Source organism: Cryptococcus depauperatus, chromosome 5 (assembly GCF_001720195.1).
Source record: "Cryptococcus depauperatus CBS 7841 chromosome 5, complete sequence".
In the NCBI taxonomy this organism is placed as follows: domain Eukaryota; kingdom Fungi; phylum Basidiomycota; class Tremellomycetes; order Tremellales; family Cryptococcaceae; genus Cryptococcus; species Cryptococcus depauperatus.
The window spans coordinates 1,423,029-1,440,960 of record NC_089472.1 but is presented as its reverse complement, the minus strand read 5'-3'; the positions used below and the strand labels follow the sequence as shown (position 1 = coordinate 1,440,960).

Below are 17,932 nucleotides of genomic sequence, written 5' to 3'. Positions count from 1 at the left end.
TTTCATTAGTTGCCTTTATTATCAATAGCTTCTCAAAGTTGTGGTATAGATGGCCATATGTATGTAGTCTGCTGGATCTTTTGTCCGTTTTCTCAATCTTCAACCCATACATTTGCTCTGGTGGCTTGTTGAGTTCAGTTCAGCATGGCAATATTTTGCTACACATGACCCATTTGCATAACATAGATTATACACGTACATGCATCAAGACGCAAAGATACTCTTTGACGCATGTTTGTAAGTTTTACTTGGACTTGATAGACTCGCAGTCTACAGTTTTCTGCTTCTCTAACTCTCCCTTGTACCAGCTCGTCCAAATCTTCATGCCCTCGTCTAATCCAACAACTGGTGCATACCCAAGCAACCTCCTTGCTTTTTCGATGTCATAGAATCTCTGCTGTGTTGCCTGAGATACCCTAAATCTTGTAAAGCCAGGTTCCTTGCCCGAAAGCTTGGAGAACGTCTCGGCGAGAGTGGCGAGGATAAGACCAAGGGTGGTGGAGAGGACGATGACATATGGAGGGACGTGGCCGAGCTGGCGCCAGATTGTGCGCGCAAAATCCCAGAAAAAGATTGGTTCGCCATTGGTAATAAAGTACGCTTGGCCAGCTATGGGAATAGCACCATCTTCTTCATTCTGTGCAGCAGCTGAGAATTGATCCATTTTTGTTCTCAACACTGGTTGAAGATCAGTTTCCAAGACCGTGCCCTGATCAAACCGCTGAGCAGCAAGTAAATCTGCCTGTGTGGGATTTCTGTTGGGGCCAATTGGTCTGGCGGCCGAAGTGGGCACTCGGTGCTCCCCAAGAGAGATGTTGATAGCAGGCAGGGGTTCGTGCAAGGCACTACATGGATAAGAAGAATTGAGCTTATCGGCTGCAAGCAGGTGAGCATGCGCGACATTGCCGACATAAGTGAAGTCGCTCAAATTGGTGTTGTCTCCTACCTGCCATTTGGTTTGACCATTCTTAACAACACCGTAGAAACCACTGATCATCTGTCTATCGCCTGGGCCAAAGATACCAGCTGGTCTGATGGCACAAGTCAATAACGTTTCACCATTGTCCTTTTTGCTGCCATTTCTCTGCAAAACCATCTTCTCCGCAGCTACTTTGGTTTCATTATACGCATCTAGCGGCTTTTCTGGGTACGATAACCTTTCGTCGGCATCACAAATATCTTCTCTACCAGAGTAAATAACGCCTCCGGAAGATGTGTAAACAATTTTAGTGACGGAAGCAGAAGTGAGGCATGCGTCCAAGAGGGTACGGGTGCCAGTCACATTAACTTGTTCATAGATAGCGCGGCCCATGCCATGGGCGGGAGATGCTGTATGTATGACAACTGATGCTTGAGACTACGGCCATTGTCTTGAATACTCCCATGTAGGATATGTATGGCAGAATAAACCAACCTTTTGAATAGCATTCTCCACATCTTCGCGCTTGGACAAATCACCAATGTAGAAATTGACGTTACTTTATATCATTAGCATGGCCCAGCTACAATGCTCTCTTGTGAATCTCACGAATCAAAATGTCTTTGTACGATGTCAAAGACTGAAACCTGAGTCTCTCCACGATTCAATAACTGCTCAACTATATGTCTTCCCAAGAAACCGCAACCACCAATGACGATAAATGACTCAAAAGTAGGAAGAGAGTTAGACATAACAAAGGTATTATTCTCTTGAGACGAAAAGTAAAAATAAAAAGTGATATCAAAGACTGAATATAGGTAAAGTCATAACTTGAAATCAAACGATAAAACGAGTTACGTAAATGTCAAACTTTAATATTACGTAATAATTAGGTTACGCGTCAATTAATGTGTTTATTATAAGACGCGAATTTATTTAATTTTACTCATTTCACTATAATTTTCTATAAATACTGAAACGCACATTTGCCATTTCACTTTCTTTTCTACTTCAAGCGTGGCCCATATGTCCTGTCCTACTCCTCTGCTTACAATGGGTACCTTTCCAGCATATCGTAGGCGTTTACTCTCTTACCTCAAGGCTACAAATACCTCCCTGTACCATCACCTCGTCTTCCCTTCTGCTGAACCATATCGTAAACCCGCTGGCTCCATTGTGCACATTATGGAAGCTGCACTGCACCGCCCCCTCTATCAATGTGCAGGCGACCAACCTCCATTTGCTTTTGTAAGCTCTACTGGAAGAGACCTCACATGTCAGCAATTAGAAGAATGGGAAGAATGGGCCGTCAAGGAACGACATGTGCGCTCTTTGTTCTGCTCTACATTCGATCGAGACATGTGGGCGACGTTTGGTCATATGTGGAGCGTACAAGAAATCTGGGATACTTTAGAAATTGATTACATGCCATCGCCACTTGAACGCCAAGCTGCAGTTCTCGAATACCTACGGACTAGCAAACTTACCCTTCTGGCAACTCAGAAAGAAGTTCTTCATCTTTGGGGCACTTTCAACCATCTCGTCCGTGAAGCTCGTGATGCCGGTCTATATCTTTCAGAGAATGAAGTTGTGGAACAGTTTTTATCGGCCATTGGCAACGGACCTTTTGCAAACGCCGTGCGACAGAAATATTTCGATTTTTCCGATAAACAAGAAGTGCCAGGGAGCTGGAAGAATCTCAAAAATATTGCCAAAACTATAAAAATACGCGATCAATTTTCAGAGATGGACCAATCACAGCCGGAAGGACAAATCGATAATCCTGCGAAAAACATACAGAATGTGCAAGTTATACAAAATGTGCAAGTTATAGAAGATGTGCAAATTTCACAAGAGCTCATTCCAATTATGGATAATACCACCACCCGAACCCAAGAGAGAATAGTTCTCGCTGAAAAAGACGTTAATCAGATGTTAGACAATAATCGCCCGAGTAAGAAATCAAGACTGAAGGATCCGCATACAATGGTCCATAGAGTACGAACAAAAAAGGGTCCAGCGATGTGAGAAGAAAAGCCGTCCTTAATGCTACAAGTCAGTATTGATAGGTGGGTTGTCTTGAGCTGACGAGAAGGCATGTGAAGGTCAACTTTCTTGTGACAACTTTTCATCAATTGCGGCCCAGCCTGGAAATCAATATGGTCTTGAACAAAAGATCAAGCTCATTATACCAGCATACACTCTCGCTGATGAAGCCTACTTTTAATCAAGCTATCTATTCTCAAACTTTATTTTTCGTAAATTATCTTATCGAAACCTTCTGCGACACCCAGCTTGTACCCTTCACTGTTTTTATGATTGATGATCACAGATTCTTTTGGGCTTATTTGACGATCCTTCACGAACCTTATCACCCTCATCCAGCACCCTTCTCCAACTTCAATGTACTTTTTCTTACGACGCCGTTTCAGATCCAAAAAAGTGTGTATACACCAATGGTATCCGGCAAGGTGATTATTATCAAATGCATTACTCTATATTGCCTGAACAGTCCGGGAAAAAAAGTTTAAATAATATCATGATACTAGATGTGATTTGTTAGATATTCATCACTTTGTCGATAGACAGTTGCTTCAACATTCATGGCTGATCAAGATCCATCTCATTCTCAGCCACTTCCTTGTTGTGTTGATTGACAGCTTTTCTCCTAAACCACCAAGTACCAATTGAAATGGTGATAAAGTTTAGTATAATCCAAGCAAGGAGAATTCCCATATTTTCGGCAATATCGTTTTTGGTGTTGAATATGATAGTTCGGACAATACGTCCGCAGTTATAGAATGGCATAGCAACACCGTATCTGAAAACCCAGGGTTGAAGCTCATGTGGAAGTGATGCGACACTAAATGACCATGAGATTGTGATTCACTGTGTGAAGAGAAGCACTTACGAGACATTGACGATAATGAGAGGAATCAAGAAAAAAGCCATAAACCTGGGACCCAAAACTGTGATGGCTGCTTCGGTGGACAAGCCGACTGCACCCATACCCAAAAAGATAGTAAACCACCACAAAAAGAAACCACCTGCATAGGTGTAGTGGGCGCCAAAATGAACCTTGAAAGGTAGGTTTACCATGGTGAAGAAGAAAGACACGGGAAAGTACAAGCATATTGGCGAGATTATTCGATACATGATGTAAGAACGGGTAGTGAGGAAAGGTGAGCTGGATGTATTGTCAGTTCGAAATGATTCACGCCAGGGTATTAACTCACATGATTTCCCTCACGGCATTGTTGGTCATGGTCATGATAAAAGAGAGAATGAGCATGTAAATGAGGCCGACAAGTGTGATAGCTGTGGCCACTGGTTGATTATATGGTCTGATGTTGTTCATAGTGTAATAAATAGAATTGCTCAAGGTAGTAGGGGCTTGGGCAAGCAGGTTTATAGCAGTAGCATTATTGACGTTGGCTTGTAGGCTAAAGCGAATTAGCCATCAAACATGAAGAAACAGACCTAGCAACATACTATTGAGCCACACTTTTAGTGCCGTATTCAGCCGATAGTTGACCCAAAGCCTGTTGCAGGTAGGGAACCAAATAAGAGTTGACAGCTGTCTCTTGTCTCGCTTGAGCATAGTACACATCGATGGCTCTGGATCCGTTCCAACTGGCATCGCCATTTTGACGAGCTCTAAGAAGACCATCCGAGATTCCGGAATTGATGACAATAGCACCCCAAGCACCCTCCTGCACAATGTCGTGCTCTACATCTGCAGATGTAGGAAATTCGGAAGGCGAGGTGATGAAATAGCGGAGATTCTTGTGAGAGAGCTATTACAAGTGTTGGATAACGTGGTATGGACGACTGGAAATAAACATACCAATCCTTGCGTGATGGTCTGACCAACTTGGCCGCCATCCCGATCAATAATTCTGGCAGTAAGTTTGTCAGTATACCTGTTTGATTTCCATACTACCGTCCTCGTCAGTTACAAGCTGAGAGATTATGGCAGATCCATCGCTTACGGGAACCCCAATACAAGGGGAGACACAACCACACCACTATTATTGTTATAACAACGGTACTGATTAAAATTTTGAATGCAATTTTCCTAAATGCTGCCATTTCTGGCGACCAGACTGCATGGGGTCAGCTCAGCTTTAGCAGACCTCAGAAGAATATGAATTCACATCCATAAGCAAATTTCTTCATAGGTTTCTTTGTGGCAAGAGTGTCCGAAGCTCTACCTTTTGCAGGATCCAAATCGTGGGTCATCTTGGCCTCTGGCAAGGGCGATTCACCAGCCTTTGAAGGCTCATAAGTATTCATACCATTGGATGATTTTGAGTTTCCAACAGTTCGACTTGACAAAGCCGAACCCGCCGTACCAGCCCTGCTCCTGGCTGTCTCATTTGATTCGCTTTCGACTTGTGTTGCTGTCAAGGGCTCAGAAGCACTTGGTCTTGTAAAAGGTGCTTGTTTATTAGACATTCTTTCAAGTTTTTGAATGGCAACTTGAACAAAGAAAAGAGTAAAAGGAAAAAAATAAAGAAATAATTTTGTTAAGCTGAGCAAATATATATGAGTGGGAGTTTAGCATGACGATCTTTGGTAACCGAAATTACTGCCGAACGGCACGGGTTTTAACCGAACCTTCCTCGGTCATTAAATGCCGACATCCATTGGGCCGAAATGATGGCGTCAAGACTTTCTCAGCCCAACTGTTAAAATTTCAGTCATACAATGAACGCTTTTGAGCAAAAATAACTTGTTCCAAGTGGGAAGCCATGGATGAAGAAACAACGCGGATTGCGGAATGATATGATTCATAAACTATTGCAAAATTAGTACTATTGTACTTTGTATGGTATGTTTAATTGATAATGTGCTTGGGATAACGCAACCTCACTCAAAATGACTTTTGTATATTCAGACATGTCTGAACTTTTGCAAAACCTCCTCACCCAACACTCAATGTCCGTTGACACCATCAGGGCCCAGTCCGCTCAAAGCGGCGTCTGCCTTTGCCAAATCGTTCTCGGAAAGCTTCCTACCTCCAGAAGGAGTCATGGTACCAGAAATTGCAGAGGCAAGAGAATCAGATCGATTTCGAGGCTTCATGACAAGAGGGAAGGGGTAATGATTCTCGTCGTCATCGTCATTGATACCTTTCCAACCTATATCTTGGTCAGTTAAAAGTGTACAGAGCGAGACAGAAACTGACTCTTGGCACCCATGTAATCCTGAGTTCCTAAATGCTCCATTTCCTCCGTCAAGGTGGCAAAGTCGCCAGGAGTCATCATGCCAGACCTCATCCTAGGACTAGCAGGGGCGGAAAGGGGCATGCCAACTTTTTGAACACCAGTAAAGTCGGGTTCGTCGTCGTTGAAAGAGTCGGGATAAGCTCGGCGAAGTGCCAGTTGACGGGCCTTGGCGTATTCTAAACCGAGAGACTTCCAGTCCAAAAGCTCAGAAAGTCGCTCGGTGCGATTTCGCTGATTGATACGCTGGCGACGAGACTTGGTTGTAAAAGAGAGTAGTTGGTTGGTCAGTTGATCCACAGATTCTTCTACGCCTTGGCCACGTCGGTCAACAATGTAACAACCATAGTCTTCAGGCGATTCGAGAAGGTCTTCCATGAAGCAACCAAAACCAGACAAATTAGTAGTGACATTGGGAATTCCCATAACGGTACATTCCGCAGGAGTGTAACCAAACGGTTCGTCTGTTCTCCTGTCAGCCTGTCGTTCGTGGCTTTGTATAGTTGCACGTACAATAACTGGGGAATACACCCAAATGGCAGCCCCTAACAAATTCCTCATAATCCAATCCGAGAATAGGATTGTTGCTATTCAGAAACTCGGGGTGGAAGATTACCTTGACTCTATCCTGCGACCTGTTGAATAACTGAACCCTCCTCAATTGGTTTAAGATAGGATCACTTGAGTCATCGGCCATGTTGTGTGTAACAATAGGTGGCAGAGAAGTCCTCTTCAAGGCAAACACCCTACGTTTGAGAAGGACCTTGTCCTCTTTGGAAAGTAAATCTTCGGTATTAGGAACTTCGGTGCCGTGCTCTCCAGTGTATCGCGCAGCGTGCTCGAAAATGCGCTTGCCTATACGGGCAGTGACTTGATCGACACAATCCTTCAGCTGTTGAGTGACAGCTTGACCCTTGAGGGCTTCAATGGTGTAAGAGTTGGTAGCAGCTGGCATGATGATAAAAGCAACCACAGTGGTCTTGGAACCCATCTTTTGAAGACGATGGTTTAAACCTGCAACGTCTCAGATGATGACTCTTTTACGAGGTTTGTAACTTACGGGCCAGACCTTCAATAAACATATCTACACCCTTGTTTCTGAACTCATAACGACCGGCAGTAAACATGTAGATGGTGTTTTCTAGGTCAAAGTCATAATGTCCATAAAAGTGGCCTCGAATAAACTCGTTGATTTTCTCCTTGGATTGTACATGTAAATTTTGGAATTCGTGCATGGCCGCAAATTTGACAACGTTGAGACCATTGGGAAGTACTCCATCTATGAAGGTGCGTCAGATCAACTCTTGCCGACAAACAGCAACTCACCGGGCTTTCGTTTCAATAGATGTTCGCTTTCAAACGCAGTGATATGGCTGACAGTGGTGAAAACATCTGCACAGTGCGCCGCAGATCTCTCAATACAGTATCGATGATAGATACCCCTTTTGCCCGCTTCATGGTCCACATCAAAGTACTGCAAATTGTTGTAGAAGTCAACACTTCCAGCACAGAGATATCGGCCCAACAACGTTGCGTGGGTGGTGAAAATGGTGGTAACGTCAATGTGGCGCTTGCGGCAAAGAGGAATAGCAAGACCCGCCTGCCACTCATGAAAATGAGCAATAATGGCTTGATTTGTCTCACGAGCAGCAAACTGCAAAGTTTGTCAAATCGGACATGTCATAGGATACCTTACTTACCTCTCCAAGGAACCAGGCAACCATGTAACCAAAGACAATGGCTTCGTTTGTTTCGTGATCATTAGGAGGCGATGGAATACCGGCAAGATTCCAAAGATCTCCTTTCCATTCGTCCATGCTGTACAAACTGTCAGCGATGTATATTGTCGAGATGCTAGGCAACTCACCGGTTGTAACAAGACCCAGTATCAAACAACAACACCCTGGGAGCGCCCTCAATCAACCACCTCCCATAGAGATATTTAACGCCTCGCTCCTGCATGGAAGCAAGAGCGAGCGCAAAGGGAGAACCTGGCTCGGGTTCCTCCTGTTCAACTTCAACAGGAGCCGATTTGTAGGACAAAGGTCCAATCAAACACAATCTTGACTATGAGTAAGCTAATTGGGAAGCTTGTTCATAGAAGAGGACATACCGGTCTCCATACTCCCTCACAGTAACTGGGACTTTTGTCTTGATGACTGTATAGATACCGCCAACCTTGTTGGCTACTTCCCAAGCGCACTCAAACAAGAGTGGGTTGTGTACGTTGCGCGACATATGGCGTTATGATCCTACGCTCTATAAATGTAAGTAAATGTAGAGAAAAGAAATAGAGATACGCTTAAACAATTAATAACATCTCTCGCCCCGGAAAAGGAGCGGATATAGGGACTTTAACCAAAGGTAGCCGACAAATTGGGCTGTTGGAAAGAGCGGCTTATTGGGGCGGCAAGTGATTCACCAACGCTCCTTGGAAGGAGACCGACTTGGCTGGTTCAAACACAAATATCCAATCCACTAAAGCCCACTGAGAGGAACAACGACTAGGACAGCAGAGACTCAGACCAGAACTCACCTTGTGACAAGAATAGTAAAGATAGATATTGCAAGTAGATATAACACAGAATGAGATGACAGTGCGATGTTGTCCAAGTATAAAAACAAAAGAGAAATCGAAATGCAAATTGAAAAGTCGATAAGTAAGGGTTTAGTGGAGTTGAGACTTGTTGGAGGAAACATTGCCACATAAGGAAATTCTCGGAGGACCTCCGGAGGGCCCCATCAGTTAACACGTCATCACCAAACGTTGCATCTACCAGCCATATTTTGAGTAAATAGCGATGGATGTTGAGTAAGGAGATCCCAAGGTATACAACAGCATAATAATAAGTAAGAGATTCTATACTTTTAATATTACCAGCTACCAATAAAGGGTATACTTGTCCATTTTTTCCTTGTAGGGTGTGCTGTTTCGCTTTCAACCTTTTGATTAGGGTCTACTTCACTATTCTCGTCGTTTTGCGCTTCTGGATGCTCTGCGTCAACAAGGCTGATAGGTTCTCCTTCTTGGTCAAGGCTCAGCTCAATCTTTTGTACAAGCTCGCTTCGGTCCCAGTCTCTTCCCAGCATCTCTTCAATTTCCCACTGAATTCCTTTCGATGTTCTTCTCCATCCAAAATCAACGACAAAGCCAACTCCTTTCCACCTCAGATCGACATAACCAGGAGGTAACTTTCTTTCGTTTTTTAGTTCTTTCGCCTTGCCCGATGGCGTGGAGGAGCCGAATATATTCGACCGTAGAAAGGCAGGAATGCCGATTCTCAAGAACGTAGAGAAATCAGCTTGAAAGAGTGGCGTAAACGTATACTTCCAATACGTCTTAAGCGCCTCTGGACCAGCCTGCCACACAGACCCAAGCCTTTTGCTGGTCAGCCCTTCTTGCTCAAGCTTGGCTTTATCTCGCTTCAGAGCGATATCCATTCCTCTATATCCAACAAGTCTGGGATCCCATATTTGCCCATTATTGGTACTCAGTAATGTTCTATTTGGTACTGGAGCTTGTAGTGGAAGGTGGTTCAACGAGGCTGTCTGATTGTGAGATAAAGAGGTACTGGATGGGTGATTGAGAAATGGCGAGTGAGAAGAGGTCGAGAAGAAAAGAATTGTAGCCTATTGCGATACACAAGTCAGCATGGCACGAAAGCAAAGTGGCATAGACGTACGAGAGTGAGACAGTATCCACATGGTCTAATACGCAAGAACAGTGCTATGGTTAGAGCTATTAAAAAGATGGGTGGTGATGCCTGCAAAACAGCCAATTAGTCTAGATCATTATCATCACATCTTTGCCTGTTGTATCTCATACGAATCATGAGGACATGACACGTCTGACTCTAATAGGTAAATAAAGAGTCCTAGCCAGGTCATGATCACTTTATCCCAGCTCGAAAGTCTTAATAGATGCGTGAAAAATTCGGCCAACTTACGCTTAGAGGGAATACGAAGACATAGATGAGCATATGTTTTATGCACATCATCTTGCCAAGTTGTTCGCTCTTAGAGATGCCTTTATCAAGCTTGGAAGCTCGAGGCAGTTTCCAAGTTTCGACTATTCTCAGATGGCCGATACTGGCACTCTCTTTGCCTCCGCTGACTGGCGAGGATTTCAATACCAAATTCAAGGGCGAATGTTTTTGATTTTTGAACTTGAAAATAGATAGCGTCTACAAGAGTAAAGTCAAGAAGAGAATAAAAAGCAAAATATACTTTTCATATGTAGGTGAATGGCATTTCAAGTCAGAAGTTTCCCACGGTGACTCATTGGTGTTTGTTGCGCTAATCCCTTTGATAGGTTATATATCCCCTCGCAATTTTGATTTTATAATCATTGCATTCTACTTGCAAACATTCATTTCACTACTTTACACTGTAAAGTTATTGGTCAAGTGTACACTTGACGATACTACCGCTCAAGCAGACACTTTTATGCTGTACAAGCTCTCAAATCTTTGACGCATGTGTACAGCCGCCTAGTCCCCAAACAACATCGAAGCTGAAATGCAAGCAGATGAAGTCTTGACTGAAAGATTGAACTCAATGCTGAGGAGCTTAATAAGAAGGTGCTCACATCTGTATCTTGCAAGCCAATGCTCCTTATTACTGTAGTAGAACCTACAAGAGATTGTGAGATATTTGCGAGATTCATTGATTGAAATATTTACCCTCTTTTCCGACTTGATCATATCAAGACTGTCCAAAATACCTTCAAATGGAACTTATCACATCGCATGAAGAGGATGACAGTATTTGTGCTGTTATCAGAACAGATCCAGGCAGCATGAAATGGGAAGAAGCAAGAGACCTTCAACAGGGCGTTAGGAACGATTAGCCAAAAGAAAGCAATTGCAGAGGTGAGGTACATCACGAAGGGTACCAAAATACATCTAGCTGGTATCGCAAGATGCCATGGTTGATGAGTATAAAGCAAAAAAGAACAACATTCGACCAGAAAGAACGAATATTATCACGGAGCTTACGTTGGCTTATCTTTAGACCAATGATTGTTTATCTTTTGTGGACCACTATCTACGAAATCGCATGGGAACGTCAGTTTTAGATACAACTCTGAGCTGTCTATTCCCAACCCATGGGCAGCTTAATCCTACATGTCATCGTTTTTACCTGTAGTCATATTGCCAACCCCTAGCAACGTTCATAGCTCAGTCATCTTGCTCACCAACAGGCTAACCCAGCAGCCAAGCCTTCTTTTTAATACAACCTACCGCCAGAACCTTTCTTTCCCTCGGATTGACCTCAGTCCTTAACCCTTTTACCTTTTGTAGTATATTCATTACAAACATTGTCCATCTCATGCTGTATATAGCCCTCCTGTACACGCCTAATCCGCATTAGTACTTAAAAGACCAGATCATAATCCTCAAAGAAAATTATTAATACAATTTCAGCCAGTAATGGATGAGTTATCAAAATAGATATAGTGATAGCTGTGCCTGAAACTTATCAGTGACGTAGTAGCTGAAATATTCACTGCAATTATTTATTTATTTTACTTTTTCATTCAAAAGCAATTCAAATATGGGACTCAATGTTCCCATTTGGTCTGAAAACATACTTACACCCTTCCCAAGACCAGACCCTTCTCCACAAGGTCTCAAGATGCTGAGACAGATATGTCGAAAACAAGTAGAATCGAACGAGGTCTACTCTGTGACATTCTCAGAAATCCTCTGCCCAGAAGGCAAAAACAATCTCTTTACACTCAAGCCATACTTCTGGGAAGTAGAGCCAGGCAGATGGGGTAAGTTGCAGTGTCTGATTCGACTTGAAATATGTTGACATATGTGGAGAACATCGGGATGGAAAACGTAACCCTTGTGAGCTCTTTCATGCGGGCAAAGAAAATCTCTCTCTCTGACTCTGATTGAGTCTGTGATAAGCCAAAAGGCCAGAAACAACTGGAAAGCTGCTCTATGGCAGTTCACAGCCTTGCCCTGGGTGCTGTGTATCTTCTGGAGATGAAGGATGCTTGCGTGAGGCAACTCGAGAGGCTCCTTACAGTCTTTTTCATTGACCCAGAAACAAGGTATATGGCCATACCAAGAGGATCTTGACTGTCCATCTGACGCATAGGTAGAATGGTGCCAGAAGTATGGTATTCTCAGTGCAAACCAGGAAGTAAACCTCTTAGGGGTGACTATGCCTTTGTGATAGCAGTATGTGGTATTCTTAAAATACTCGTAGGGATCTTGAGAGCTGTCTGCAGCTTCGTTACATCATCTTGATTGACCAAGCCATGCGAATGGCCTCTGATTATTTGCGGAAAGATATTGTCGAGGTTGTTGCTCAATGGATCGCGACGCAAGAACATTGGATGAAGACTTCTGAGCAAGGAGCAGCAATCAGAAAATATGAAGATAATAAGGTAATTTGGTACCATGCAATCGTGAGATGTGTTGAACTCTTGGAAAGGATTCAAAACTAATCCTCTCAAGATTGCATCTCACCTCTCCTTCATGGTCCCAATTGAAGGCAGAAAATACGCCCAATCATTCTTCAACCACTATGTTTTTTCTCGTTTCCCAGTCAAGTATTTTGAACGTGACCTAAAGCGTACCAGACCTCGACACTATACCTTGTTTGCCCTCGAGCCATTGTTCATCATTGCTGAGCTCACTCTTGATTCTTCTCGTCAGCTTGATCGCAAAATCGGCCAATGTATGCGAGACTTGCTTGAGTTTGCCAAGAATGTCCAGCCCGGTGAAATGGAGAAGCCTCTTGAAGAAGAGGGTAGGTATGAGGGACAATGGCAATGGTATGAAAGAATGATGGCAGCTTGGACTGGGGAAGGTCAAAGGGGTGGAGAGGAGGTAAATGGCAAAGCCTGGGAGGCCGGGTTTACACAAAGAATGAGGATGCTATGGGGATTCATCTAGTCATTGGCGAAAGGAGTAGTGTTTGGTCATGTCGCAAAGAGTATCTTGTGGCGCTAATACTGAAAGCTTTTGTATATCAATATTGACCTACATACACTCCGAACGTTAAAAGCTTTCTCTAGCAGTGTTTTGATGACTGAGTGTTTATGAGCCTCCAAACTGCGATGAATGAGGAGCGCTGATAACAGTAGATTTTTTATCTCAAGAAGCTTCACCCTTTTGAATTATTGACCATCTCCATGGAGCATCCGAAGATAGTCGTACCAGCTTTCCAACCAACGAAGATGTCCGAGTCAATACGATCAATCCTTTGATATAACTGACGACTTGTAACACTTCAAGACCTATCTCAGTCTCATAAAAGATCGTTTACATGCTCCTTTCATTTCAATCGCTCGTTATATATACACCCTAGTAAGTTTTCTCTGCCTTTCAATCGCCCAACTATCAGACGCTTTCAAAGCCTCTGTCCAATGTCTCTCAAAGTCCCAAAGAATCCTCTTGAAATTCTGACTCCAATACTGACATCGCATCCCACTCCGCAAGCCCTCCAGCACCTCCATGATTTATGCGATGAACTTTTAGCGAGCGATGAGACATTCTCAGTAACTTTTTCTAAGATTCCATGTCCCGAAGGGAAGAATCATCTCTTTACTCTCAAGCCTCACTACTGGGAGATTGAGCCAGGCAAGTGGGGTACGTTCCTCTTCTTATTCTCTGATATATGAGCGCTAATCTGGTTATTGAAGAATATCGAGATGGCCAGCGTAACCCGTGTAAGTTGTTATGAATATGTAATTAATGCTGCCATATTCATAATGAATCCAGACTGCGACCTTCTTGGTGGTCAAAAGCAGCTTGAAGCCATGTCAAGAGCTGTTCACACACTTTCCCTTGGCGCTGTTTACCTTGGGGCCAAGGATAACGAATGGCAAGAACGATGTTTGACGCGAATTGAACATGTGTTGAACGTCTTTTTCGTCGATGAAGATACACAGTAGGTTGAAATCCTGCGTTGAGCAAAGAAAATGTTGATAAAGTTGGCCCAAGAATGACACCCGAAGTTTGGTACGCTCAATGCCAACCAGGAGAGAATCCCGCCAGGGGAAACTATGCTTTTGTGATTGCAGTAGGTAGTGTCTCTCTCATTCTATCATCTTTCTCATCTAGGATAGGTTCGTAACATCTTATTGGTCTCTCAATCACTCCCTCTTGTCCAACACAAGCTTTCCGACACCTTGGTTACCCAGATCAAAGACTGGTTTAAAGCACAAACCGAATGGATGGAAACAAGTGAGCAAGGCAAGGCTGTTAGGGCCATGAACAACCACCACACGACGTGGTATCACGCTGTGGTAAGCTATGGTCAACCTAAGCCGTACAGCACTAAACCATAGGTTACAGCTCGCCTCTCACCTCACTTGCATTGACAAGAAAAAAGGTGTTTCCCATGCTAATCAATTCTTTCACCAGGAAATTAAAGACCATCCTGACCCTTTTACATTTAACCAGTATAGTCTTGGCCGAGCAAGACCACGCCATAGTACTCTCTTTGCTCTCGAGCCCATATTCATCATGGCCGCTCTTACATACAGCTCAGAACTAGAGAAACCTTCCAAGAAGATTTTCAATTATCTCACCGACTTGGTAAACTGGGCAAAAACCGTTGAGCCAGGTGATATTGAACGACCCTTGGAGGAGCAAGGGCGTTTTGAAGCGAAACTAGGATGGTTTGAGAGAATGCTGAAGAGGTGGAGCGGCGAAGAAGTAGCGACAATTGATCCACAAGGAGAGAACCTGTGGGAAGAAGGCTGGAAAAAGAGAATGAAGGTGACTTGGGGTTTCTTGTGAGCTTGACTGGGTATCTCTTTGCCATCACAATTGTCAGTTTTGTATGGGTCATGACATACCAAGCTTTGCATGCAACTGTAGAAATTTGTACGTGTCTTTCAGCACCAAGCTAGTCTGACTATACATCAACAATATCTCTACAAAAAGTAGTTGTCTATATTTTGGTCAATTTAAAGTGGTTGTAATGTTAAATGATAACCCAAATACCTCTATTTCTACCCTTTCCATCTCTTTACGATGCATACTATGTCACCGTACTATACTGCCCGTCTCAGCGCCATGTTTGACGCTGCGATTCATACCAACATTGCTATAAAAAGAAGTGTTTTCCATGATACCGGTAATTTACAGCGTTCGCATATATACTACCAACGGCTTCTCCCAAACAACCTATTAGAAAAGATAAAGCATGTATTCCCATCTCCAGTCAATATCCATGCTCACGCAGAAAAATTCTTCATCTCCAAGCCACATACCGCCCTCCTTATATAGCATTGACCAAACCCTTGTTGGCTGGGATTTTCTCAATCAGCAAGAAGCTAATGGACACACAAAAAGTATCGAGTATTCCGTCGTGGGCAAACTTGAACTTTCGGATCTCCGGACCGGACTGGTCCGGTCCAAGATCCATCGCACTTTCCATCTTAAAAGTACAACCAGCTGTACGTCAATTCTAATTCTTTTCCATCTTCACAAATGTAACCATGCCTGATTCTTCATTTGCTGCCCAATCCATCACTCAGCTCATTGAGCTGGGAGCAGGTAAGTCTCAAACTCGCTCAGTCGGCGAAACCAACTCCTCTCTATAGGCACAACCCGATGGACCAATTATCCATACTGGAGCTGCCGAGTATGGAGAAGAGCTCCAAATTTTGAAGCATGTTGATGCTGTTTGAGAAAAGAATGCTCAGTGCCAGACAAGTACTGTCAGGACACTCAACTCGTGTATCCTGTTGAAGATGGTGACTCACTGTCAGAAACACAGCAAGCAAGGATGGTGGAGGTTGTGTGTTGGGTTGGATACACTGGACAGGAGAAGATGTATATAAGGATAGACAACCCAGAGACACAACCCCAGAGAATGAATCTAGCTTTCTGTCTCTATATATCATATCCTAACTACTAAGTAGTATCTCGTCCCAAGGGCATAACCACTGTAACCACCCGAGTGACCCAGTCTTGACACTCACCTATATTGGATGGTTGAAGGATAATGATATATAAAGAGTAGATTCATTCCATAGATTCTCTAGGGAATGAATATTAATTAGCTGTCTTAAGAGTTACTTATTATAAGTCGTCCCAAGGAAGCCCCCCAGAACACCCCAATTGTGACAAGTACTCTGATATTGCCAGAGGAGTAAACCGGCTAGTAGCTCATTATGCTGCCCTCCAAATCCAACCGATGATGGCAGCTGGAGAGATATCGCCAGAACGTATCTTTGTTGTCCTCACATCTGCCGCTATTGATGAAACACTGCTTGAGGTTGCGCTTGTCAAACTTGGTCTAGCGTCCTTGCTACTCTCCGTAAACAAGAAACAGGCTGTTTCTAGAAATGTATACCGTTTTCACTCGTCGATGGACTGGTCCTAGTTGAATGTCTCAACAAGCAGTTGGTGAACAGTCAATACCTCTGAAGGTCTCAAAAGCTTTTAAAAGGGTCGCAGCTTGCTTTGTAAGAGCTGGAGCTTGGCTGGTGATATCTGGCATCTATCAAAAGTAACGCTGTGTTTACGATTCTGAAAACATGATAAAAAACTCTTTTCCATGATGATGTGTGTCAGTCGTTTGTAATACCGTTTGTTGATGGTCAAACTGGATGGTTGATTTCTACTTATATCATTTGTGAGACCGAGGATAGAAGCTATTTACATTCTCCTAGCACCACAGACGGCAGTATATCAGTCAAAGAATGCTATATCAAGCTAGATTATTTGAGAGACATAACCAATGTGTATCTCCCCCAAGAAGGCCCAACTTACCCATACATATGTGAACTGGGACTCTAGTCTGGTGCAATCAAGATTTTCACCAAGGAAAGACACAAATGTGTATATTAGGCAAAGCTTCGACGAGATCGACTAGAGAAAGGTACTGTTTGAGAGCCTATACCTAAGGGTAAGAGAGAGCAAATGTGACCTTGAAGCCTCCAATATGGCAAAAGAGGGTAGTGAGACAAGTCCTATCATAACAAGAGGTTCAACTAAAGACGAAAAGCTAGAGAGAAAGGAATCTTTGTGAGGAGTCGTGAAAGAGTATTTGTGAGAAGCGAGTTCTAAAGGTTAATCAACAAAAGATAGAAGCTGCTTTAGACAGAGTTCGTGGAAGATTAACAATACCATATACGTTGACCCTTTATTAGCGACCATCACTGTATACGAGGACGACAACACGATAATCCTCTAAGCGTCTGGAAAATGAATATCCGAGCCTGTAGAATTTTATGTGTTGAGAAGACTGACGGATGTAGGATTTTTGCATGAGGTTGTGAGAACTCGGTAGAGTGTAGTATTGGTGCGAAAAATCTGCGTTTTGACTAGGTATGAATCAGTAGTTTCTTATACGCTGTAATATACTCTTCCATCTAGAGTCAAATCCAACCCACTTGAGGTCTCTACAGTCTGACAAAGGGTTATAGACTGAAATACAGCCAGAGATGTATCTGGCAAAGCTTTCAAAGAATTTCCAAGTACAGTCTGTTATAGTTGAGTATTCTCATGGTTATCTACTCTTCAGGTTGCGAGATGTTTTGAGAACAGCGCAAAACAGGTTGGATGAGTTATATCCATGCTAGACACAGAGTTGTTAGAATGAGGTAATCCGTTTCTGGAAATTCTCCAGCTTCATCCGAGTCCATAAGCACTTTTGAATGGCATTGAGAGTTGCTTGCTGTTTTTGAACATAGCAGTCCGCCATTATCAAGCCTGGTTGTAATACTTTTCGCTTCCAAAGCCAACATTGATACTACTATCACTTTCCAAATCACAGTTCTAAGCATCCTCCTGTAAAGATTGTATAC

At 43.3% G+C, this 17,932-nt stretch overlaps 7 protein-coding genes across 7 annotated transcripts; 3 read left to right on the top strand and 4 right to left on the bottom strand.

The window, feature by feature from the left end:
• Nucleotides 1-244: 244 nt before the first annotated feature.
• On the bottom strand, nt 245-1,671 carry L203_104687 (uncharacterized protein; the record flags this gene model as incomplete). The annotated part of the gene is made up of 3 exons (XM_066214067.1): nt 245-1,357; nt 1,415-1,478; nt 1,529-1,671. The coding sequence occupies 3 exons, from the start codon at nt 1,669-1,671 to the stop codon at nt 245-247; spliced, it is 1,320 nt and encodes a 439-aa protein (XP_066070164.1).
• A 274-nt stretch (nt 1,672-1,945) lies between these two features.
• On the top strand, nt 1,946-3,146 carry L203_104686 (uncharacterized protein; the record flags this gene model as incomplete). The annotated part of the gene is made up of 3 exons (XM_066214066.1): nt 1,946-2,873; nt 2,933-2,974; nt 3,025-3,146. The coding sequence occupies 3 exons, from the start codon at nt 1,946-1,948 to the stop codon at nt 3,144-3,146; spliced, it is 1,092 nt and encodes a 363-aa protein (XP_066070163.1).
• A 374-nt stretch (nt 3,147-3,520) lies between these two features.
• Nucleotides 3,521-5,377, bottom strand: L203_104685 (uncharacterized protein; the record flags this gene model as incomplete). Its single annotated transcript, XM_066214065.1, has 7 exons — nt 3,521-3,782; nt 3,831-4,106; nt 4,156-4,362; nt 4,412-4,716; nt 4,767-4,858; nt 4,912-5,025; nt 5,077-5,377. 7 exons carry the CDS (start codon nt 5,375-5,377, stop codon nt 3,521-3,523), a joined length of 1,557 nt encoding a protein of 518 aa, XP_066070162.1.
• Nucleotides 5,378-5,857: 480 nt separating this feature from the next.
• On the bottom strand, nt 5,858-8,385 carry L203_104684 (uncharacterized protein; the record flags this gene model as incomplete). The annotated part of the gene is made up of 8 exons (XM_066214064.1): nt 5,858-6,063; nt 6,111-6,611; nt 6,661-7,161; nt 7,208-7,426; nt 7,474-7,801; nt 7,848-7,965; nt 8,015-8,209; nt 8,261-8,385. 8 exons carry the CDS (start codon nt 8,383-8,385, stop codon nt 5,858-5,860), a joined length of 2,193 nt encoding a protein of 730 aa, XP_066070161.1.
• A 636-nt stretch (nt 8,386-9,021) lies between these two features.
• L203_104683 (uncharacterized protein) lies at nt 9,022-10,145 on the bottom strand (the record flags this gene model as incomplete). The annotated part of the gene is made up of 3 exons (XM_066214063.1): nt 9,022-9,777; nt 9,831-9,911; nt 10,095-10,145. The coding sequence occupies 3 exons, from the start codon at nt 10,143-10,145 to the stop codon at nt 9,022-9,024; spliced, it is 888 nt and encodes a 295-aa protein (XP_066070160.1).
• Nucleotides 10,146-11,703: 1,558 nt separating this feature from the next.
• L203_104682 (uncharacterized protein) lies at nt 11,704-13,061 on the top strand (the record flags this gene model as incomplete). Its single annotated transcript, XM_066214062.1, has 6 exons — nt 11,704-11,926; nt 11,976-12,002; nt 12,055-12,211; nt 12,263-12,341; nt 12,392-12,571; nt 12,621-13,061. The coding sequence occupies 6 exons, from the start codon at nt 11,704-11,706 to the stop codon at nt 13,059-13,061; spliced, it is 1,107 nt and encodes a 368-aa protein (XP_066070159.1).
• Nucleotides 13,062-13,534: 473 nt separating this feature from the next.
• L203_104681 (DNA phosphorothioation-dependent restriction protein DptG) lies at nt 13,535-14,912 on the top strand (the record flags this gene model as incomplete). Its single annotated transcript, XM_066214061.1, has 6 exons — nt 13,535-13,757; nt 13,811-13,837; nt 13,890-14,058; nt 14,112-14,190; nt 14,237-14,416; nt 14,466-14,912. The coding sequence occupies 6 exons, from the start codon at nt 13,535-13,537 to the stop codon at nt 14,910-14,912; spliced, it is 1,125 nt and encodes a 374-aa protein (XP_066070158.1).
• Between the last annotated feature and the right edge of the window lie 3,020 nt (nt 14,913-17,932).